This window comes from Lemur catta, chromosome 8 (assembly GCF_020740605.2).
Source record: "Lemur catta isolate mLemCat1 chromosome 8, mLemCat1.pri, whole genome shotgun sequence".
Lineage (NCBI taxonomy): Eukaryota > Metazoa > Chordata > Mammalia > Primates > Lemuridae > Lemur > Lemur catta.
The window spans coordinates 7,835,251-7,860,178 of NC_059135.1; the positions used below are offsets into that span (position 1 = coordinate 7,835,251).

The 24,928-nt window shown below is 34.4% G+C and overlaps 2 protein-coding genes across 2 annotated transcripts in view; one reads left to right on the top strand and one right to left on the bottom strand.

Annotated features, from left to right (window-relative positions):
• Positions 1-24,928, bottom strand: part of PSMD1 (proteasome 26S subunit, non-ATPase 1) — a 95,354-nt gene that overhangs the window by 43,061 nt on the left and 27,365 nt on the right. Inside the window, exon 16 of the mRNA XM_045559668.1 lies at positions 23,995-24,059. Coding sequence (XP_045415624.1) covers positions 23,995-24,059 — 65 coding nt within the window. The remainder of the gene's footprint in view (positions 1-23,994; positions 24,060-24,928) is intronic.
• HTR2B (5-hydroxytryptamine receptor 2B) lies at positions 259-14,780 on the top strand. Its single transcript, XM_045559669.1, has 3 exons — positions 259-978; positions 9,663-9,863; positions 13,606-14,780. Exons 1-3 carry the CDS (start codon positions 558-560, stop codon positions 14,496-14,498), a joined length of 1,515 nt encoding a protein of 504 aa, XP_045415625.1. The 5' UTR covers positions 259-557; the 3' UTR covers positions 14,499-14,780.

Consider the following 24,928-nt stretch of genomic DNA (forward strand, 5'->3'; position numbering starts at 1 on the left):
TCCATACGGAAAGGTAAAAAGACATTCAAGGATCAGGAAACACCTATCTTTTTATTATAACCACCGAAAAACTTAATGTTTCTTCTGATTCATTAATTGAGGAACATCTAGAACATAATATTTTTGGGGATTTGGCTGCATTGTCACAAATGTACAACAAACTTATTGAGAAGGGAGGGGCTACTAAATTCAAGTGTTTTTACCGATTTTTGGACATAAATAAAATAATGCAATCTACATATTTTGTTTCTAGGAGAACTCTCTGGCATTTAAGTTTAAACACGACTCTATAAACTACAGCTAAATAAAAAAGAGAGAGAGAGAAACAGAAGCTAATAAATAGCTTATTTTTTTCCACAGCTATCAGTTTCTTTCACTGAACCTTCCGAAATCTAAGCCTCTAGAAAATACTAAATACCTGGAGGTCTTACCTACAAACATGGACAGATGTGTGTCTACTCTCATTTTAGAGAACTGGGATCTTTTTTTTTTTTTTAAGGAAGGAATCAACTTTGGCTTTGAGTGTTTGGCATAGGTACAATGCCTTATAAAAGCAGATGACCGGCTTAGCTACTGATCATGCTGATGACCACTGTCTGGAACTGGATCGAACTACAGAAAAACAACGAATGGCTCTCTCTTATAGAATGTCTGAACAAAGCACAGTTCCTGAGCACATTTTGCAGAGGACATTTGATCACTTAATTCCTTCTAACCATTCTGGATTACAGACAGAATCAATACCAGAGGAAATGAAACAGATTGTTGAGGAACAGGGAAATAAACTGCACTGGGCAGCTCTTCTGATACTCATGGTGATAATACCCACAATAGGTGGAAACATCCTTGTTATTTTGGCTGTTTCACTGGAGAAAAAGCTGCAATATGCTACCAATTACTTTCTAATGTCCCTGGCGGTGGCTGATTTGCTGGTTGGATTGTTTGTGATGCCGATTGCCCTCTTGACAATAATGTTTGGTAAGTATTTCACTCTGTTCCTGCCATCAAACCACAGAACTATGATATACTGTTAGAGAACTGAATACTCATTTAATCTGTATTTTTCCTGAAATAAAAGATGGACTATTTAAAGATATAGCAAGTAAACAGTCCTTCATTTCTCATCATCTTCTACGGTTGATCATCTGTTTTAAAGAGCAAAAAATAATTTCTTGCAAACAATTTTACTCCCTCCTAAGCCATCTAATATAATCACTTAAAAAGCCATTCAAGTTAGCTATATTTATAGATTCTGCATACATTACCTAAAAACTATAATGAATAGACCTACACCTTAACTTTTCTCTACCAACACTTTGGGGACTGTTCTAAAAATTTTTGTTATATCTCTTAATAGTTTGTGTACTTTAAACTTGAACACAATTTCTATATGTGTCATGTTAAGACAAACTGTTCAGTTGTTGAAGGAAATGGTCTGGCTTAGAGTGTCCCAAGAGATAATCCATCTGTTTGATTTTTCAAAATTATCTGACCATCTGTGTTCTTGAAAGAATCTCTAAGTTAATAAAATAAGTGAACCCAAACCTAAGTTATTATGATAATAAAAAAATGTGGCTTGATATTGAAATCTCAGTTTGTTATAACAGAAAGGATAGAGATATTAAAAGATATTAAGTAGTTTCTGATTTATGCATATATCGAGTTATAAAATTTGGGTAAATGCAAATAATCCTGCTGCTCAATCATAAGGGCTCCTAGACCCCTGGAATCAGCATTAGATATTTAACTTATTCAATGCTTGGTGTAAACTGATCATTCATAAACTGCTTAAGAAAAATGATTATTTGTAGCATGCATGGTTTCTTAGGATTAAACTTATGTGGTGAGAATAAAAATATTTTAAGCTATAGAAATAAAATTTATTAAACTAGAATGCATATTAGAAGGTGAAGAAAAACTACTAGTCCATCTATTATACCCAGATTTAAAATGTAACATTTTTATAAATAATAGAAAAATACCTAAAATTAAGTACTTGTTCTCTTAAATACAATCAGATGGTAACAGGTTTAAACTTCCCAGTCTAAATCAACATTTACTCAGTCTTTTAAATAAATCAAGAAAATTCTATGGCAGGACAAGCAGCAATGAATAAGGTTCTATTGCTTTAATTGGACTTTCTAATCATATTATCTTTTTATCTATGCCCCTCCTTTTTATATATTTGTAATCTTTTGAATAATATAATGCTACATGTAACCTTGAAAAATAATTAAGAAATCTTACACTAACAGAGAACATAAACAACCTTAATTCCGAAAAAAGAAAAAAAAAAAAAAGGATTATGAACAAATATATATACACATTTGATAAAGACTGTACAGGCATATGATACAAGCTCTCATCTGCATGCACATAATAGTAGCTTAAAATGTAAAATCATACTCTTCCACTGTTTAGCTAGGCATACAGAAAATGTCAAAATGCTTATCTCGTACTACTATAAAATTTAATTGATATGTTGAATAAATAAAATTGAAGGAGTTAATGCAGAAGTGAATTTTAACTTTAAAATCCTTGAGTTCATAAATATCAAATATCTACATATATGCAAAGTACAGTGGTAGGTACTTAAATTATCAGCTAAATAGTAAAGAAATATTAAAGGGCAAAGTTCCACAGTATTAAAGTGAACTAACAAACAAAATACAAAAACAGATAACAAAGATAATTTCAAGTATTCTACAGGAAAATAGTAGGCATCCAGCAGCTGAAAATTTTAAGTTTATATTTAAAATTTTGGTACCCAAAATATTCTTAGCAATAAAAGTTAGCAGAAAATCCAACCCATATTTTTATATATGTTAATACAAAATATATAAAATATCTTCATACTTGTGTATCAAATAATTATGACAGATATTTTAAGAGTATTTCATTCTTTCAAATGTTTGTTAGATTTTAATATTTATTTATTTTAATAGAGACAAGGTCTCACTGTGTTGCTAAGGTTGGCCTCAAACTCCTGGGCTCAAGTGATCCTCCTGCCTCAGCCTCCTTAGCAGCTGGGACCACAGGTGTGTGCCATGTGCCTGGCTCAAATATTTGTTACTTTTTAATTACAAGATAAAATCTTTCATAGCCCTGAACACTTTTACTATCAGTAATTAAGTTGTAGAGTGGGGTTAATAGACTTTTAAAAAATAAACTAACCTGGTAACCACTTTTAAAACATTGCTACATTAATTCATTATTTAAAATATAATTCTGTTTCCATGAGAAAGTGTATGCTGGCCTCTAAAAAGCTTCAAAGGATGAATTCATAAATTGGGAATTGCACACATTACAAATGGGGACTTGGCTTCAAATACTAAGATATTTTTATAACCTTTTATACGTTGATAAATACTTGCTAAACTAATGCATTTATAAGAACTTCTGATAACTTTAAAATGCAGAAGTAGACTTTGTATATTTTTCTCTTATTATATGGATAATCTTCAGGACTTCTGAAGTCTGTACAAACAAGTGTCCCTGATTTTGTATCATAAAAGATTAACTATCATATCACTATGAGCAATTTTAGCCATCTCAGGGAAGTTTAATGAAAGTAACACAAAAATTTTACACCAGCTAGTATTCTAATAAAATTAAGTTTAAAAAAGGAGAGCAGGAAAATAAAAGTGGCCCCTGTACCCTTATACTGAGGGATATTTTATTCAATCATTGACTTATATAATAATTATATATTATTTAAATTTCTATTTTATCAAGATTGTGACAACTTGGGCACAACATTGTTTTTCAAATGATTTGAACTTTTCTACCACTTCTTCCTAGCTGGGAGTGCTGGATTTGATCTTCGCAGTTCTAGTTTTTTATGGTCTTGCCTATAATTTCTAAAATCCATGATCACAAATCAGTAGCTTGAAAATGTCTACGTTAGAAATACTTGAGCAGGAAGAAAACAGAACAAAGTATGTTGATATAAAAAAGACAACATGTTCACCATTTAAGAGCTTCTCTGAACTTTTCCTTCTCTCAGTTTATAAATGATTTAAAAAGTAAAGGGATGAATCTTGACTGTATTGACCACAAAAAAAAAAATTTAAAAAAGCCAAAAAATTCCATTGGGCATTATTGGCTTTATATTATAAGTTTTAATTCATGCCTCATGATCTATAAGCTTAAACAGCGTCCGTGGTATAGTTTAAACAGTGTGTGCAAAATGGCTGAAAGATGGGCATTTGAAGCAAGACATCCCAGGGTTTGAATTCAGGTTCTCCTGTGCTGGCTTAGGCAAATCACTTAGTATCTCAAATATCTCAGAGTTCAATCACCTTGTCAGGTAGGGCCCAGCATGTTAAAGGCACTAATAATTGGTAGATATTAATATAGTATAGATATTAGTATAGAGAAAAGACATGATTTAATTGAAATGAGTCTAATCAGAAATAAAACAGACACATAATGGTAAAAGGAAAAAGTCAGTTATTCATTTATGCAGTGAAATGCCGCTCTATCCCATTGGGAAATGAGGGAGCAAAGCAATTAAAGCCACTTCTTTTTGAAAAGTAGAAATTTAAAAAAATCAGGGAAAAATTTTTATAAGTATTAAATTACCTAAAACACTATCATATTAGACATCTAACCCCAGGATAACTCATATGCACAAATATAGTGGAAAAACAATAACAAAACAAAACAGAAACTTTATCACAATAATTTAAACACTGAACCATGTCTCTCTTTTCTAGAAGCTAAAGATAGAAGCATTAGAATTTCTGACATTAAAAACATATGTATTTTAGAACTATGTTCTTTTCGGACATTTATTTAGGATTTTTTCTGCTCCAATAAGTTCATGAACTATGTACCTGCGTGAACTCTTATAGGGAACAGCCCTCTTGGAATGGCTTTAAATATAGTCTTTTAAATCCTCAAAAGGGAAATAGTTTACGCTCTAGACTTATAGATTGATGCTAATTATTTTCTGAACAAATGGCACAATTTGGATTTCCAAATTAAAAACTTGCCCGAAGGGTAAGCAGGTTTCATATAAAATGAGTCTGTCTCATCAAGAGATGGAGTTTCTGGTTAAAAACCTCAGGTTTTTATACTTATTAAAAAGAAAGCAAAAAAAAAAAAAACAAAACAAAAAAACCCAAAAACCCACAAAAAACCTAGGCATGGCCCAATTTGCAATACATATGAGTTATTTTTATGTGCCATATATAAAATAAATGGCAGTTAAAATTCAACTTTAGTAAAAGACATACTTTAATAAAAAATTTAATTCAAAATTAAACAGAGTTAAACACGTTCTCATCCCCCCTGTGCCCCCTGAAAGTACAGCTTTAAACTCAGTCAAATGCACACACTGTTGCCACGGCAGGCAGAACAACAAGCATACTTATTTTATATTGATCATTTGGCTTATCATTTCTAAGTAGGAGTGTTTCCACGGTTGGGTTAGTTGGCCAACTTCTGTCAAACAGAAATAGTAATAAGCACTAACATTTATTGAATGTTTTCTTCTCTATGCCAGACACTGTTCTAAACACTTCACATGTATTTAATTGTCATCCCTATAAAGTACCCTATAAAACAGGTATTATTATCCCCATTTTACAGAAGACATAGGAGCAGAGGGATAAGTAATTTGTCCAAGGTTACAAAATAAGTGGCAGAGACATGATTTTAACCCAGGACTGATTCTAGAATTAACACCTTAAACTCTATTACTCTGCTTTCTAAAATGCAAACGACAAATTCTACCATATTTAGCATACAGAGCCAACATTTATATCTTATATAACTCCATCTAACTCTTAAGAGAGCCATAGAATTTTTTTTATAGGGACAAGGCCAAACTCAGGTTTCTTTCTTTTCAGTTAAAGTTATATTTCATTTTAAGTGGTACGGAATACTTGATTCTTTTTTTTTTTTTGGAGACAGAGTCTACTCTGTTGCCCGAGCTAGAGTGCCCTGGTGTCAGTCTAGCTCACAGCAACCTCAAACTCCTGGGCTTAAGCAATTCTTCTGCCTCAGCCTCCCGAGTAGCTGGGACTACAGGCATGTGCCACCATGCTCGGCTAATTTTTTTCTATATATTTTTAGTTGTCCAGATAATTTCTTTCTATTTTTTAGTAGAGATGGGGGTCTCACCTTGGCCTCCCAGAGTGCTAGTAGAACTGTTTTTGATTTCTATAAATTCTTACACTGCCTGAATCTAATAGGCAATTACACAAGCCTTTTTTTCCTTTGTATAAAAGTTAATACAGTTATTTGTTAATACAGTTACCTGTTACATTCATGTTAGTTACAAAACTAATATGAAACAGACACTATTCACTAATATTTCATGAAACCTGGAATCATACAGATCCATCTCTCCTAATTGTAAACCTCAATCTCATTCTTTAAGAAAATTCTATATCACATCTCAATATTTCTGTTAACAATAAGCACTGACTGAAATAAGAAAATTCTAGTGATCTGTATTAGATTTTTAATTCCCACTTTCGGCTCCAAAGTTGGAGTTTACAAATAAATTCATTTTGTTGGAAAGTGAGGCTAACAAGGCTTAATTAAATCAGCACTAAAAAGCTTTCCCTCTTAGCTCACAATTAAAAGTATGTGGGTCAGATGTCAAATTCCAAAGAGACATATTCTTTACATAAGAGTTTTCTTGTGGCTTCCTGCTCATGGCTGCTAGATTTATAACTAGAATTTTCCAGAGCCTAATTTTCATTAGTAAAATCCATAATTATAATAGCTGAATAAGAAGGTTTCAACTAACAGCAAATCATTTTAAAAGATGATACAGAGAGAACCTGGATTTAAAGAAAGAAAACCTAAGATACAGCACAATAATTATCTGCCCTTTTAATCCTTAGCTGTGATCAATATCTCTGGTTACAGCTCTAAACTTGAGTATTTTCTACCTCTCTATTCACAGTCCTAAATTTAGAACATCAGTCAGTTTAGACTATAGATAGCCTCAGTAGTTTCCACTGCAAAACTCTCTCAATCATATGTGATTCTTTTCATTCCACTTAGATTGTTAGTTTACTTTTAAGCTGCCTTTGTCCAAGGTCCTTTTCTACTCATCGACAGAAAATCTGCATGCTATGGCTAAGTGGAAGAAAATCCAACTGATTAGATTTTCTCTAAAAATAGGCTTCTCTCCCACACTTTATCTCTTTGTTTATTTTGAGAGGCCTACCTAAGTTCCCTTCCATGAGGTATTCTGAGTACCTATCCTACAACAGCAAACCCAGATGCCTCTTTAAGACTCAGACACAATCTTTCCGAGGAAGTCTTCCAAAGCACTGCTTTTCTCAAATGTTAATTAGTATACAAATCACCTGGGGATCTTGCTTAAATACAGAGACTGACTCAGTAGGTTTGAGATGAGATCCAAGAGCCTGCAGTTCTAGTAAGTTCCCAGGTGATGGCAATCCTCACTCTCTGATCTGAAAAGCACACTAAGCAGCAAGTTCTAAAGAACATTTTCAATTCATATTTAAATTGTGATAAATATTAAATGCCTCCCCTCCCCATCCCTATATTCAAAGACTTAATTGTAACCGAATTTACTCATGCAAAATCAGCAGTATCTCTAAGGTCCCTTCCAGCTCAATAAATCTATAATCTACCACTTCCATCCCTTCCCACCCCCAATTCAACAAGTAGGCAAAGTTTATTTATAATAATTTACTTAAAAGTATGAATGACTCCTTCCACCTGATGCTTTTAATCCCTTTTTAAGAAGCTGCTGAACATGGAACCAAGTACCAAGCATTTATTCTTCTTGAATAAAAACTCATGCTGATTTTGTTATTTTGTCCCTAAGAAGAAATATTTTAATATTCCTATTAATAACATCACATACTAACTCTGGAAATAAAAGGCACTAAAAAGTGAATATGTCAGCCTTATTACCTTTTTTGTGATGTGTCCAAATATTTTTCACTGAAATCCTACTTGATTCTTGAAAATAACATAATCAAGTCTATTTAAAAACTTCCTAAATTCTGGTCTCTTTTTGGTTTGGGATTTTATTCTCTCCCCATCCCCAGGCTCCTTGAATTTAAATAGTTCACAATTAAAAGGTCTCTTGGGCCAGGCGGGCGCGGTGGCTCACACCTGTAATCCTAGCACTCTGGGAGTCCGAGGTGGGCAGACTGTTTGAGCCCAGGCGTTCGAGACCACCCTAAGCAAGAGTGAGATCCTGTTTCTACTAAAAAATAGAAAGAAATTGCTGGACAACTAAAAATATATAGGAAAAACTTAGCCGGGCATGGTGGTGCATGCCTGTAGTCCCAGCTACTGGGGAGGCTGAGGCAGCAGGATTGCTTGAGCCCAGGAGTTTGAAGTTGCTGTGAGCTAGGCTGACGCCATGGCACTCTAGCCGGGGCAACACAGTGAGACTCTGTCTCAAAAAAAATAAAAAAAAAAGGGTCTCTTGGTTCCCTGCAATCCTGACATGGTTATCTTGGTCTCTCTTCAATTATGCTAATCACTTTATACCTGCCAAAGTCAGATATACTTGTAATAACCAGGAGAAGAAAAGTAGTTTATATTTTATCAGTGGACATATAATAATCAACTCATAAAAGGGACTCAGATAATCTCATATGTATGACATCTGTTTTCTATAGGAATAATTTGCTTTCATAACAAGTTCCAAAATCTATATGTATTTTTTTTTTGTAAAGTGGATTCTAACTAAAATATTTTTGGGGGAACCCTAAAATAAATTTCAGTTGTTTGAAATTATAAACATGTATGTATTGTGTGTAAATATAATGCATAAGTATGAATACCTGTGTAAGTAAATTTATGGAAAACTCTGTAGATAGAATATTCAATATCACAACCGAACCTGAAATTTTTTAAAAAGCTAATATTTCTGAAGTGCTTAAGACTATATGAGGTACACAGTAAGTGTTTTGTAAGAGTCTGTTAAATAAATAAAGTATTATGACTAACTCCGAAATTTTCTTTTTAAACCAAAAGTCTGTCTTATATACATCTTCAGTGTTTGGAGTGAATGATGGAATATGGAAGGATAACAATCCTCTTTTCTCGAGGATAATCTGAAGCTATTCCTTTTGCAATCTTTATTTAAGAACTATTTCTGTCAAAAGGAAAAAAATTATTGCATTGAATTATTTCACCAAATGAGAGTTTGCTATAAACAAGGATCGTGCTGATAGTTGTTGCTAGAAATGAGCCAAAATCCTAGGCCTCATAGACTCCTAACATGCTTTTTTACATATTGCTTCCTCTTAAGGTAAAATGTTTTCTTTTTATACAATAGCAACTTAAAAACAAATTTTAGGAATAGTGAGGTTAAGTTCCAGTCAAAACATTGTACAGATTTTTAAAAGATTACAAAGGAATCAACAAAAGAGCAAAAGTCAAAATGATGCTAAACTGTTGCTAACTTAGAAAAAGCGTTGTAATTATTGTACAAAATAGAAAATATATTTAAAAGGTACCATCTATAGAAATATTGTATTTAATATTATTGTCTCCATTATCTGAAGTTACATATTATTTTATAGAGGTTAAGTCATAAAATTTCAGATGAATAATGCATAAGAAAAAAATGTATCACTTAAAAAAGATTCTGTACAGTAAAGGTTGCCATTTTGCAGAAGAAAATGTTGTCTTATTTTTCTTTCTTTCAGAAGCTATGTGGCCCCTCCCACTTGTTCTATGTCCTGCCTGGTTATTTCTTGACGTTCTCTTTTCAACTGCATCCATCATGCATCTCTGTGCCATTTCAGTGGATCGTTATATAGCCATCAAAAAGCCAATCCAGGCCAATCAATATAACTCACGGGCTACAGCATTCATCAAGATAACAGTGGTGTGGTTAATTTCAACAGGTATGTGGGGAATACTGGAATGTGGGTGGTGTATATAGCCTTTGGTTCCATTTGGCTGGGAGAATGCCAGGTCTGGTAGTCCATGAAACTCAGCATAAGAGATCAAAGCAGCCTTCTGATGTACTAACACAAGCTCTTTACGTCATCACATCTTATACCTTCTAAACCATACTCTCAGTAAAAGTATGAAGAAGTAGCAAAGTACATGTCCTCAGAAAGAATCATCTTCACAGTGTTTACTGAGAAATCTTCATACTTTGATTTTATACACAAAATTGTTTTCATATTTGTCTACAGATCATTAAGGTCTAGGTAGCATGTAGAATACTGGAATTACAGTAAAGTAACAAAAACCAAAACACATCTTTAAATCTACATCTAAGAAGATAAATAGGAAAAGAGAAAAAGCAAACAAATGTAAAAAAAAACCACAAACAAATAAACACAAAACCCCCAAATTTTTTGTAGGCAGGTACCAAAGAATATAAATTCATCTTGGAAGCCAAAATTTCAATACATATGTGTGTACAGACTAAAGGCAGTTAAGTGTCTATGTTCTGAATATGTTTAATTAAAAGTTTTAAGAGAGATGCAAAGAAAACATGTTAAACTGATAGTCATAAATGATTTATAAAAAGAAATCCCATTTCTCCTAAACTGTTTTATGCCCTTGTGCCCATCTTTAATGATCAAAGATAGTTGCTACAATAGAGTATCTTAGCATGAAGTACAGCATAAATTACTCAAAGCTATAAGTTAGTATCAGAAAAACAAACAGATTTGCAACAATTACAATGATCTGAATAGCAGATTTAATTCTTCCTAACACAAAAATTTCAAAGAAGAAAATAATTAAAAGACCTGAAATGTTAAAAGAAAGGCAAGAAAAAAAGGCAAGAAAAAAATGTTATTTCTGTCTAATCAGAGTAAGAACACTGGGGCAAAAAAAATCAAGAAAGACATTGAAATTGACCTTTATATTCCTGAAGTAATGATACTGGGGTCACACTTCTTTTAAAAAGTTTGGAGGTAAAAGCAAGGTGTGTTACTACTCTGGCATGGGAAGAAAGTAGGGTCAAGGAAAAGTCTATTCAGAATGGAGAGATTTGAAAGCAGTGAGAAAAAGCCAGTTGAGAGGAAGAGGCTGACTGATAGAGCAGAACAGACCTTCTCCCCCCCAACAAAAGAAGCTAGAGAAAGGGGATGGGAGACACTGGGTGACAAAATTTGAAAGAGGAGGAAAATAAAGCCGTTCATGTCTAATGACCCACATTGTTTTGGGAAGTTACTGCAATGAGGGAGAGGAAAAAGCAGAGTGTGAGGTGTTTGTGTGAGGGGTGGGGTGGGAGGAGTAGGGCAGAGGCAGGGAAAAATAGGAGAAATGGATCCTTAAGAAGAATTAAGACATTTGAAAACTGTAAAATATGATCAAGCCAATAAGGCAAACAGCCTGTTGGTAGAAGTAATATCTAAATTATGGCTGGATTATATGAATTTATAAATTGAACAAATTTTTATTGAGTGTCTATAATGTGCTAGGCACTAAAAAATGCATGGACGATTAAGAAAAAGAATTTCTGAACTGAAGGAAGGCAGATATATAAACAAACTACACTAATACAAAGTGATAAGTGTAAACGTGAGAAAAAAGAATAAAAGGCAGATTCCTGATTTATAGATTTGGAAGGGATCTTAGAAATCTACTTTTTCCTTTTATAAATAAGAAAAAAAGAAATCTAAAAGCATTAAATAGTTGGCTTAAGGACTCTTACAGCTTTTCAGCACCAATGCCAAGATCAATGTTCTTTTGACTTGTCATACTTTGTCTTGTAGAACCAATCGCAATTTAGTAACTTTGAAAAAAAAAGAAGATGCAGATGATGGTGTAAATTCAGGTTGAAATTCTACAAAGTGCTGAAGAGAGTTCACTATCTTCTATTGTATTTACAGTTATCCTAGGTAATACTCGGCAACAGAAAGTGCAAAATAAATATAAGAAGGCATGGGTATAAAAAGTACCAGTGAAAGTTTGATAGTTATTGACCAACAAGCTGGATAGGAAGGTAATGTGAGCCTTGAATGGGGGGGGTGGTGGTAGTTGTAATGAAGTGAGAAAATAAAGAAGGACAAACAGACTGGAGGCCAAGGTAGCAATAAAGAGACATTTTCCAATACTGGAGAGTGGCAGGACAAGAAAGGGAAGTATCAGAGTTCATAATTTTTGATATGGGATCATTTTGAGGATGGGTTCAGGAGTGCAAATAATATTTAGAGTCAAAGAGTTCAAGAAATATAAAATTAAGGTGTTAGAAAGGATGAAATCATGGAATACGATGGCAATGAAACAGTGAAGAGGAAGACTTACAGCAAGGTACTGAAACCCTTGAGTAAGACGGACAAATGTCCTAGAGGCTGAGATATGACCAGGATGGAGAAACAGATTAAATAGACTTCACAAGGGAAGTGCTTTAGGGGAGAAAGAAACAGTGAAATGATGACCTGAAAGTAACAGACTAAAGCAGGGATCAGCAAACTTTTTCTATAAAGGGCAAGATAGTAAATATTTTGGCTTGCATGTTGTTCATGGTTTCTGTCACAGCTACTCAACTCTGCTGTAGGAGAACAAAAGCAGCCACAGATAATAAGTTAACAAATGTGTGTGGCTGTGTTCCAATAAAACTTTTATTAATACAAAAACTGAATGTAGGCCAGATTTGGCCCTCGAGCTGTAGTATGATGATGCCTGGTGTAGAACAAGTATACAGAATCCTCTTTCTGGTGGTGTACATGAGGAAAAGTAGAAAAAAGAATGGCCTCCATTAGAAAGGTTTTGAAGAAAATATTCTTGTCAAGGGCTCTTTAGCTACCATTGAAAGGCTGTGCAGATGATGAAGTGCTTTTGGATTCATAAAACAACATAAGAATTCTAGAAGTTTCTAAAGATTCATTCAGACATTTTAAAAATGCCTGCTGTTTCAAGGGGAAAAGACTCAGGCTAACCCTTGTGTTATTCCTCTCTCTAATAAGCTACTTCACTGATCAACATAATATTTAAATACCTACTTCATGGCATTTAAAACATCAGAAAATTAGCAGGAGGTACACTTCTTTCATAATCTATTAGAAGAACTCTAAATCTTGAAAATAAATTTCACAATTCACACACTCAAATTTTTAAGTACCATTAAAAAAAAAGATTTCTTTAGTTTTCCCTATGAAGTTAAAAGGATTAAAAGACATTCACAAACATCAAAAAATAAAACTGTTAAATGAAACTGTAACCTCAAAAGATAAAATAGATATCTATTCAGAATTGAGATACTGAATGAATGTACTCTGAAGTCTCTCTAGATCAGTTACATTGGATACTAAAAGCAGCTTCTCTTCTGAATTCCTTTTCCTTAATCTGGGATAGATCAAAAAACACAGATTAGGAGAAATGCAGACTAAATGGAAACATCCCCTACTACGTCATGGACATACCATAGCTTTAGGCAAGCTTTCATCATAAACCTGAAATCACTAACCAATCCATTTGTTTAAAAACAGCAGATGTGCTTACTTAGGTTCTATCTGTCAAATTTTCCACTGATGAATGCTTTGACAGAGTCTGCATTGTAGGTCCCAAGAATTACAATGAACTAACCAGCACAAAATTATTAGAATAAAATCTAAAAGGATCTAATCTAAGAGTTACAGGTCCTAAAAATAACTCAGTATATCTTGTTTTCCTCTTCCTTAGGCATTGCCATTCCGATCCCCATTAAAGGGATAGAGACTGATGTGGATAACCCAAACAACATCACCTGCATGCTGACAAAGGAACGATTCGGCAATTTCATGCTCTTTGGCTCACTGGCTGCCTTTTTTATACCACTTGCGATCATGATTGTCACCTACTTTCTCACTATCCATGCTCTACAGAAGAAAGCCTACTTGGTCAAAAACAAGCCACCTCAACACCTAACATGGCTGACTGTGTCCACAGTTTTCCAAAGGGATGAAACACCTTGTTCGTCACCTGAAAAGGTGGCAATGCTGGATGGTTCTCGCAAGGACAAAACTCTGCCCAACTCAAGTGATGAAACACTTATGCGAAGAATGTCCTCTGTCGGAAAAAAGTCAGTGCAGACCATTTCCAATGAACAGAGAGCCTCAAAGGTCCTAGGGATTGTGTTTTTCCTTTTTTTGCTTATGTGGTGTCCCTTTTTTATTACGAATATAACTTTAGTTTTGTGTGATTCCTGCGACCAAACTACTCTCAAAATGCTCCTGGAGATATTTGTGTGGATAGGCTATGTTTCCTCAGGGGTGAATCCTTTGGTCTATACCCTCTTCAACAAGACATTTCGGGACGCATTTGGCCGATACATCACCTGCAATTACCAGGTGACAAAGCCAGTAAAAACTCTTAGAAAATGCTCCAGTAAGATTTACTTCAGGAATCCAATGGCAGAGAACTCTAAGTTTTTCGTGAAACATGGAATTCGAAATGGGATTACTCCTGCTATGTACCAGAGTCCAATGAGGCTCCGAAGTTCCACCATTCAGTCTTCATCAATCATTCTACTAGATACACTTATCCTCACTGAAAATGAAGGGGACAAAACTGAAGAGCAAGTCAGTTATGTATAGCAGAACAGCATCGTTTTCATCTAACATGATGAGTGAGATGATGAATGTGATGCAAATGTGATGCAAGAATCCTCTGAAGAACGACTTTATGTCATATGTCAAATCATCTCTTTAACCTAAGAGTTAAGTATTAAGATTATCCAATTTCTTACTTGGACAAAATTATCCCACGAAGAAAATAATTTTGTACAGCTACAAATAAGGACAACCCAGTAGTCTGATTAAATGTCAAGCTATTCAAATGAAATAAAATCAAATAAATCAATAAATTTTAGGCTTTAAGAAAAGATCAATGTCATCATAAAATTTATTTAATTTTTTAATTATTTGATATGCAAAGTTGTGCTAAGAATAAAATAAAACAAAACAAAATAAACAGCCTTGTCTTCAAGGCCTTAATAGCTGTAAGGCATGATACAGAACAAAAGTGATAGGGATAGAGAGCTAAAAATAAGTGCATAAAACAACAATCACGTCTTAAGATTGCCATTTACAGTCTGGTTTAGTTAAATGTAGTCATAATTTCCTTTGATCAGGTAACTATCTTGATAGAAGGGATAACGAGGACAGTAGTTGAATATCACACAAAGTAAGAGGATCTTAGAACTAGGCCTGTTTGTTAAATGGCTGATACCAGACATCTGCCTAGCAGAGGTGGGTCTACTGGAGGAGGAAAAAGCAAATGAAATTATTCTTGGGTACCTGAACCATATTATGTTCCTTAAAGATATTAATGAACATGTGCAAGTTGGAAGGACAGGACTGCAATCTGGGGATCTAAACTTTAAGTGATCTCATAAACTGAGATCACAGCTGCCTGAGCTTGCCCAATGACTCAGTTGAACACCTGGCACAAAATTTTTTATTCCTTTCATTATTTCATTTTACATTGTTAGATCTGGGAATGAATCCAATCTATACCACTTACTGGACAGCTGACTGCATTTAGGAGAAATTCTTAATTTCTTTGAGCCCCAGTTTTCTCATCTACATTTTATACAGTTCTTACGAGGATGAAATACCTAGTGAGCACTCAGTAAATGGCAACCAATTCTATTTACTTTTGATAAATTTTTTTATGCTACTCCTATAAGTAGTTAACAAATTTAGGCTAAGGGGGTCTGCAGTGAAGACAGCCCATACCTTAGCTTTTTCTTTTCAGGTTAACCCGTACTTATGCCTCAACCTATGACTCTACTGTTGTCCTCTTCCAGGCAACTCAGCTTAGGATAATTACCTCAAGAAATGTGTTGCCTATGGAGAATCTCAGCATAAGTGAACCAGGCATATATTCTCCCAATGGCAGAATCCTTTCCTAGAACTTGGTTCTAAGTCATAGAACCTGATCTGTTACATTCTCTCACTGGCTCTATATCATTTTGAAGGAAGAGTATATCTTATAAATTCCTAAAGCTTCAAAGCTTTAGGGACTTTTTCCTACTAGTCTAAGATTTTTCAGTAGTATTAAGCGTGGGTTATCTCAGATAAGAGGCAAAATAATTTACATTCCTTAAAAAAAAAATCATTCTCCATTTTGGTTCCAGTCTCTCATATGAAGGGTTTGGCGTATGTTAGGTAATATCTGTATTTTTGCCAAGGTACATGAGATTAAGTTTTCAGATATCACCACAAAGGTATTCCACCTTCTATATTTTATGTAACTAAAGACATACATAATTGTTTCAAGAAATCTAAATACTAGAGTTGGCAATCACACCGCCAAAGTTCTACCCATCAACAATCTAGATAAGAACTGTCTTCCACATGCTCTCCACTGCCTCCAGATTTGTGTGCTTAACCATATGCACACCTACAAAACTAACCATAATACATGTAAACTATTTAGCTTCAAATCCTCAAGAAAATTCCTTGCTTACAATTAATGGAGAGATCTTTCTATGGCTAATGAGAGATCATTCTAATATTTTCACAGCATTCTAGAAAATGAAATACAACTCCAGTATCAACTATTTGTGAAAAAGTACAACATAGCCCCCAATTTTTACCACTTTGATATATAATTGATATTTCCATTTTATAAATATTTTAAAGAAATCTATAATTTGGAGGCAAATCTCAGCAGATAAACACCCCTAGTTAACAAAGGGACTCTAGTAATCTTACTATTCAAAGAAAAGGAACAGATTATACCTGTTTAGAATAATTTTGAAAAAAACTTTCATTCTATTTCATATTATTGTCACTTAATAAAGAGGGGAAAACAAAGATAAAAAATGAGGCTGGGCATGGTGGCTCATGCCTGTAATCCTGGCATTCTGGGAGGCCAAGGCAAGAGGATCACTTGAGGTCAGGACTTCAAGACCAGTCTGAGCAAGAGTGAGACCCCGTTGCTACTAAAAATAGAAAAAAAATTAGCTGGGAAACTAAAAATAGGAAAAAAAAAAAAATTAGCCAGGCGTGGTGGTGTGTGCCTGTAGTCCCAGCTACTTGGGAGGCTGAGGCAGGAGGATCACTTGAGCCCAGGAGTTTGAGGTTGCTGTGAGCTAGGCCGATGCCACTGCACTCTAGGCTGGGCAACAGAGTGAGACTGTCTCAAAAAAAAAAAAAAAAAATGAAAAAGACAAAATGTAAGGAAAAGTCACAGCATCCAGAACATACACCCAAAGATACTGAGGCAGAAACAGAGACTAGCATATAGAGAATATGTATCAAATTGATATAAAACTGTGAATTGAGATACTGTAAAGACGAATCATGTATTTGGTGGTAACTGGTTGACTACTAGGGTTCTTTCAAATTACAAGGATCTATAGTGAAGCAACATTTTTATATTCAAGGAATCACTTTGTGTGATTTAAAAAGTATCTGCACCAAGAATCTCTCGCTCACCTTGCAAGATCAACCCATATCTGAAAACATAAATGTATATACTGAGAAATATTTACTTTCATATTGTATTAATAACAGCCTAAGTCACAGCAAGTAGGGACCTCCCAGATTGTCTAATTTTAAGAAATGCCCATATCAGATTATTAATTTATTCATTATAGCCACTTCATATCAGTAAGTATACAAAGAACAATGCTTCTTTTGACTTTTTTCTTCATTTTCCTTTCTAGTGTCAAGTTAAAATAATTCAAATTCTATTCACTTCCAAATGAGTTTCAGTCAATGCCAAGAACAGTACTGTATAGAGTTGTTATAATAAATAAAATCTGCCAGCTAGACTAATAATAATAGGCCAAATAATCACTTATTTATTAGATGTTCCACTAGAAAATATTTATTTAGATAAAAAATTAATGTTCTAGGTTCATTTTAACTAAGCAAAAATAATCTTCAATTTAATTTTTTAAACTTTTTTCATAAGTATTATGTACAAATAACAATCCACAAATATCAGGAGAAGGAAATAATGAAAACACTACAACTTCCTGGACTATCCTGTGAATAAAGGAGATAATATACAGGAGAATTTTATACAAAGATAATTTTATCTGAGTTGATGAAGTAAAAGTAAGTTATATACTAACATGTTTTCAGTATTCATGTTCAATAAGTACACCTAAAAAAAAGGTTTAAAAAAAAGAAATAAATCCTTAAAACATGGTGCAAGAAAGCCAAATATCTGCAAAGTTATCTTAAAAGTGAAATCTAAAGGGAAAAAAAGATAAAATGAAGTAGACACTAAGGAAGTAAATGATATCACATCAGAAAACATGTAATAGTCATAGGAGACAGGCAGGATAGACACTTCCCAAATATTAAAGTTAATGAGGAAATCTGAAAATAAAAATGTTCTATCAGATCCTGACTGAAAGGCATGGTACAGAAAGTACTGGTCTATCATGAGACCTATTTAGAATCTCAGTTCTATCATTTAGCTTTATGATAATGGGAAATTTTGTTAACCAATTTGGAAATCAATTTCCTTATCTTAAAAAAATGAGAATATTGGTTGACTTCTAAGTTGCTTCCACCTTTAAAAATTAAAGAACCTGGATTTAACTCCATCTCCTTAAATAAGTCAATTACATTTAATTTTCAGCTATAAAATAAGCTTTAGACAAAAATCATCTCTAAAATCTTTCCCAGTTTCTACTTCTTAAAGAATCATATTATGCTAAGAGTACTCAGAACGGTCCCTTAAGAACAGCAAGCACATAAACAACTCACTAGTTGTATCTGACTATTCTAGGTAGTAGAGAGCTTAGCAAAGCCTGAAAATAGCTCATGGGAGACATCTGCTGCTGAAAGTGAGAATTTAACACGTGTGAGCTACAGAAGATATAAGGGCAGAAATGAATTTTGTTATTAGAAAGCAAAGTACTGTCAGGTTAAAAATGGAAGAAAAACAGTTTCATAAAGCCCATCAATTTCCAATGTTGCAGAATATATACACAAGGTCACTGACTTTTATTGATATGAATATAAAGTCACTGACAAGAGGAAGAATTAACAGGTGACAATGAAGAAACAAAACAACCTAAGAGACAAACATGAGTAGGAGCATTCTTTATACAACCCAAGAGTCACTAAGGGTACACCTGAAGAATATATTTTCCATACTAAAATTATCTAGTTCCTGATAAGAATTTTAAGAAAGAACCCACTATGGATGACAATGACAAACCATTTTTTCATTTTCAAGTGTGTCTAAACTCTACAGCAAGAATAAGGAAAGGTCAGGGTCACAGCTTGGCTGGATGATATGGCAAAGAAGACAGGAAAGAATCAACTTCTACTTTGCTTCCATCTTTTCTCTCAAGGAGAAAGATTTTTAGACCCAGAAAGATAAAAAGACTGATCAGAATGCAAAACAGATGAAGAGACTAGCTGCCTGAGACGAGTTCAAGCCTTGAAGCTAAATGAATTACCTCCCTAAAATAGAACAAATTTGTGGACGTAATTATGAATCAAATTTTAGACGAAAAACAAAATGGCAAAGGTACAAAAAGACTGTAAGTGGCAAAGTATTCAGATGTTCAAAAAGAGAAATGAAGAGATACGGTTCACGAAATTAAGTGTGGAGTCTGTTGCAGATCTTTTGGGAAAAAAATGCAGACTAGCGTAATACACACAGGTTTTATCAGACCTTAGAAAAGACCTCAATCAATACCTGACACTTCTATAAAAAGTGTCACATAAGAAACAATCATATTCAACTAATTACATAACCTGTTTCAGAGGTGCCGGACTAGTAGATTTGGGTAAGTATTATATTATTAGCATTTAGTGAAGGTTCTCTAGTGTCTTTGTGAATAAGTTGGAGAAATGAGGGTTAGAGAATAATACAGTGAAGATTAGTATCTACTTGAACCTCATTCAAAAAAACTAGCGTAAGGAGAAATCTATTAGTATGCTACATGAGTCTGCATTTTGCTCTATTTTATTCAACATTTGTATCCATAATAGGAAGAAAATATTTTACAGTTTGCAGTAGCTGGATGACTTCCTATATGGAATATTACGGAGATGATCCCATAACTAGTTCACAATCAATGTTCAAGAAATATCTGTTGAATTATCTCATACTCTTTACAACATAGCTTCACTCCTAGGGAACTCTGGGTGGAAAATCTCTTCCTAGAAATTAAAAGAACACAAGACACTTGATTCATCACACACGTACCTTCACAACCTGCTGTGTAATTTCATCACAAATAAACTATAATAGGCAGTGCCCACACAGTGCAACGTATAGTTGACTCATGAACACAGACTTGAACTGTGTGGATCCACTTACACGTGGACTGTTTTTGTTAACAAATTCCACTAAGTGTACTTGCCTCTCCTACCTCCCCTTCTACCTCCTCCATCTCTTCTGCCTCTGCCAATTCTGAGACAGGAACCCCTCCTCTTACTCCTCCTCTTCATCCTACTTGATGTGAAGATGAGGAGGATGAAGATTTTTATAATGACCCACTTCCACTTAATGAATAGTAAAGATGTTTTCTCTTCTTTAGGATTTCCCTAATAACATTTTCTTTTCTCTACCTTACTTTATTGTAAAAATACAGTATATAATACATATAACATAAAGCTCAGGCACACCTTGGAGATATTGTGGGTTCAATTCTAAATTACCACAATAAAGAGAATATCACAATAAAGCAAGTCACACTAATTTTTTGGTTTCCCAGTGCATATAAAAGTTATGTTTACACTATACTGTAGTCTACTACTTGTGCAATAGCATTATATCTAAAAAATGTATATACCTTAAATAAAAAACACTTCATAGATTTAAAAAATGCTATTATCTGAGACTTTAGCAAGCTGTAATCTTTTGCTGGTGGAGGGTTTTTGTTGATGGCTGCTGACTGATCAGGTTGGTGGTTGCTGAAAGTTGGGGTGGTTCTGGCAATTTCTTAACATAAGACAACAATGAAGTCTGCTGCATCCATTAACTCTTGCTTTCGTGAAAAGTTTCTCTGTAGCATGCAATGCTGTTTGCCATTTTATTCATAGTAAAACTTCTTTCAAAATTGGAGTCAATTCTCCAATTGAGAAATGCTGCTTTTTATCAAACTAAGTTTATGAAATATTCTAAATTCTTTGCTGTCATTTCAATGATGTTGACAGCATTTTCACCAGGAGCATATTCCATTTCTAGAAACCATCTTCTTTGGTCATCCATAAGAAGCAGCTCCTCAGTCGTTCGAAATTTTATCATGAAATTACAGCAATTCAGTCACATCTTCAGGCTTTACTTCTAATTCTAGTTCTATCTACTGCATCTGCAGTTACTTCCTCCACTGAAGTACTGAATCCCTTAAAGTCATCCAAGAGGACTGGAATCTACTTCTTCCAAACACCTGTTATTGTTATTTTGACCTCCTTCCATGAATCACAGATATTCTTAACGGTACCTAGAATGGTGAATCCTTTCCAGAAGGTTTTAATTGACTTTGCCCAGATTCATCACAGGAATCACTATCCATGGCAATTACAGCTTTAGGAAATGTATTTCTTAAATTAAATAAGACTTGCAAGTCAAAATTACTTGATTCATGAGCTACAGAATGGATGTTGTGTCAGCAGGCATGAAAACATTAACTTCCTTGTACATCTCCATCAGAGCTTTTGAGTGACTATGTGCATTGTCCATGAGCAGTAATATTTTGAAAGGAATTTTTTCTGAGCAGTATATCTCAATGGTGGGCTTAAAATATTCAGTGAACCATGCTGTAAACAGATGTGCTGTCATCCAGGCTTTGTTGTTCCATTTATAGAGCACAGGCAGAGTTGATACAACATAATTCTTAAGGGCCCTAGGATTTTTGGAATGGTAAATGAGCACCGGCTTCAGTTAAAGTCACTCACTGCATTAGCCTCTAACAAGAGAGTCAGTCTTTAACCATCCTTTTCTTGGGGTAGCACTACTGTCCAATAAACAAATAGTGAGGGCAGTACCATTAATGCAAAAAAATAGTAATAATAAAAAAAAAGAAAGAAAAACGAGTCAGTCTGTCCTCTGAAGATTTAAAGCTGGGCATGGCCTTCTCCTTTCTAGTTTTGAAATCCTAGATGGCATCTTCTTCCAATAGAAAGTTGTTGCATTTTCACTGAAAATCTGTTATAGTATAACCACTTTCATCAATTATTTTAGCTAGATCTTCTGGATAACTTGTTGCAGCTTCTACATCAGCACTTGCTGCTTCACCTGGCACCTTTATGTTATGGAGACAGCTTCTTTCCCTAAACCTCAGTAACCAAACTTTGCTAGCTTCAAACTTTTCTTCTGTAGTTTCCTCACCTCTCTCAGCCTTCACAGAATTAAAGAGCGTTAGGGCCTTGCTCTGGACTAGGCTTTGGCCTAAGGGAATGTTGTGCCTGGTTTAATCTTCTATCCAGAACTAAAACTTTGTCCCTATTAGCAGTAAGGCTGTTTCGCCTTCTTACCACTCATGTTCACTAGGGTAGCACTTTTAATTTCTTTCAAGAACTTTTCTTTTGCATTCAAAATGTGGCTGTTTCGCACAAGAGGCCTAGCTATTGGCCTACATGCCTTCTTCACTAAGCTTTTTTTTGCCCCTCAAAAGATGGGGTCTTGCTGTCAGCCAGGCTACAGTGCAGTGACACAATCACAGCTCAATGCAGCCTTGAAATCCTGAGCTCAAGAGATCTTCCCACCTCAATCTTATAAGTAGCTGGGACCACACGTGCATGCCACCATGCCCAGCTCTTCACCAAGCTTAATTATTCCTAGCTTTTGATTTAAAGTGAGGGACATGCGACTTTTCCTTTTACTTCCACATTTAGAGGCCGTTTTAAGGCTATAAATTGGTCTAATTTCAATATTATTGTGTCTCAGGGAATAGGGAGGCCTGAGGAAAGGGAGAGAGACAGGCGAATGGCTGATGGGTAGAGCAGTCAGACCACATACAACATTTATCAATTAAGTTCACCATCTTATAAGGATGCAGTTGGTGGTGCCCCCAAAACAACTGCAACAGTAACATCAAAGATCACTCATCACAGATCACCATAACAGGTACAATAATAATAATGAAAGAGTTTGAAATATTGAGAGAACTATCAAAATGTGACACAGACACACAAAGTGAGCACATGCTGTTAGAAAAATGGTGCTTGCTAATAGACTGCTTAACACAGGGTCACCACAAACCTTCAATTTGTAACAAATGCAGTATATGCAAAGTACAATAAAGCAAAGCACAATAAAATCAGGTGTGCCTGTACCTTAGCTAAAACACTGAGACTTGAGATTGGAGCTAAGTGGACAGTAATGAGAACTACTAGGAGAAGTACCACTACATGCACTACCACCACCACCACCCTAACTACAACTGCTACAATTACCAATATTAACACACACTTAGGTAGTGCTTACAGACAATGTTCTAAAGGCATTAGATATATTAATTCAATTAATCATCAAAAAAATCATTAAAAAAAATCTCAAATATATACTATTATTTTAAAGATAAGAAAACTAAGGCTCAAAGAGGTTGAATAACTTGCCCAAAGTCACTCAGCTAGTTCAGCTAGTAAGAAGCTGAACCAGGATTCAACCCAGGCACATTGGTTTAGAGTGTGCCTTTTAAATACAACTATATTATATTGCCAAGGGCATTTCCACATCTGTAAATCCAAAATAATTTTCTTTAATCTGCAAAATGTTTACCCTTTTGCATTTAAACAAGGCCTATTACCTTTTACTCTTATTAAAACAGGTTCAAAAACTTTACAAACCTATGTAAGAGATAACATCCCATCTGAATCACCGATATACATAAAGAGGAGTTATTTGGATTTAAAAAATTAAATGAATAAGCAGAATGCTATGTAAATATGAAGAGAAATAATTATATTGTTTTACCACTTCTCAAATAGGCTCTCAGAATACCAGGACATACTTTATTCTTTTTCAGATGAACAGTATTAATCTTATTGTTAAATCGCTCTCACTCAGAACCTAGATACATTCCTCAGGTATTTAGTTTCTATTTAGTTACTGATGACAAAAAGAAATGGGATATAAACAGCATCAGAAGTTAGAAATTATTACCTGAATAGAATGAACCCAAGAGATTCTACTGCTGCCCTCCTGACATCATCATTAACATCACTTACCTAAGGGAAAAAGTTTAATATGATTACATTATACCACATATTCTATTACTAGACTAAACTGATATGAGGACCATATCATTCCAATGTAAATTTGACCTCATTAATATATTATTTCTTAATAGAATGTTTTTCCCTCATTATGCATATGGATATCAAAACATCATGTTACACACCTTAAATCCATAATAAATGAATTAAAAAAATAAAGACATATTTTTTAAAAAGTCTTTTCCCAATTTAGAAAAGGTCATTGGATAATTTCATTTTAGGGCTGAGAAGTCTTTAAAGCTTGGTAAAGTTTAAGATTCAAGGCTACTTAAGACTATTTCGGCTGCATTATAGCTTTTATGGGGTACACTGAAAATCTAACAATTCCTTCAGTGTTGTTTCCAAAAAAATATGTCAAGCACAATATAAGCATTTAAAACACACCACATACTGCACTGATAAAGGAAAACTTACTAATAAATATTGGAGATGTGGGAAAAAGGAGTTAATAACAACTGTAAGCCTTTCTGCAAGGGAAGGTGACCTTGATTTACCTTCTCATAGCACCATGATGATAGAAAACTACTGAGTTAAAACTTATGTGGAATATCTACCGTGTGGCCAGGCAATATCATTGCTGATAAACTATACCTGTATTAAGAGGACCATGAGTGGAGAAAGCCTTTTGGAAAACACAGGCATTGGCTTTCCTGTGTAGTGCGTCTTTTATAATAGAGCATGTCCCTTAGGGGTACCTAGAAACCAAGTTCACTGACTGTAAAAATAAATAGTTCCTGTTGTTCATTAGATTTCCCTATCCTAGAGTGGTTGCACACACTCACATCATCTCAGCCCTTACAAATGAGGGTGGTCCCTTGGAG

Coding starts and splice junctions, on each gene's coding strand:
- HTR2B (XM_045559669.1), top strand. CDS start 558: ATGACCGGCTTAGCTACTGATCATGCTGATGACCACTGTCTGGAACTG. Junction 979..9,662: donor CCTCTTGACAATAATGTTTG/GTAAGTATTTCA, acceptor TCTTTCTTTCAG/AAGCTATGTGGCCCCTCCCA. Junction 9,864..13,605: donor GGTGTGGTTAATTTCAACAG/GTATGTGGGGAA, acceptor CCTCTTCCTTAG/GCATTGCCATTCCGATCCCC.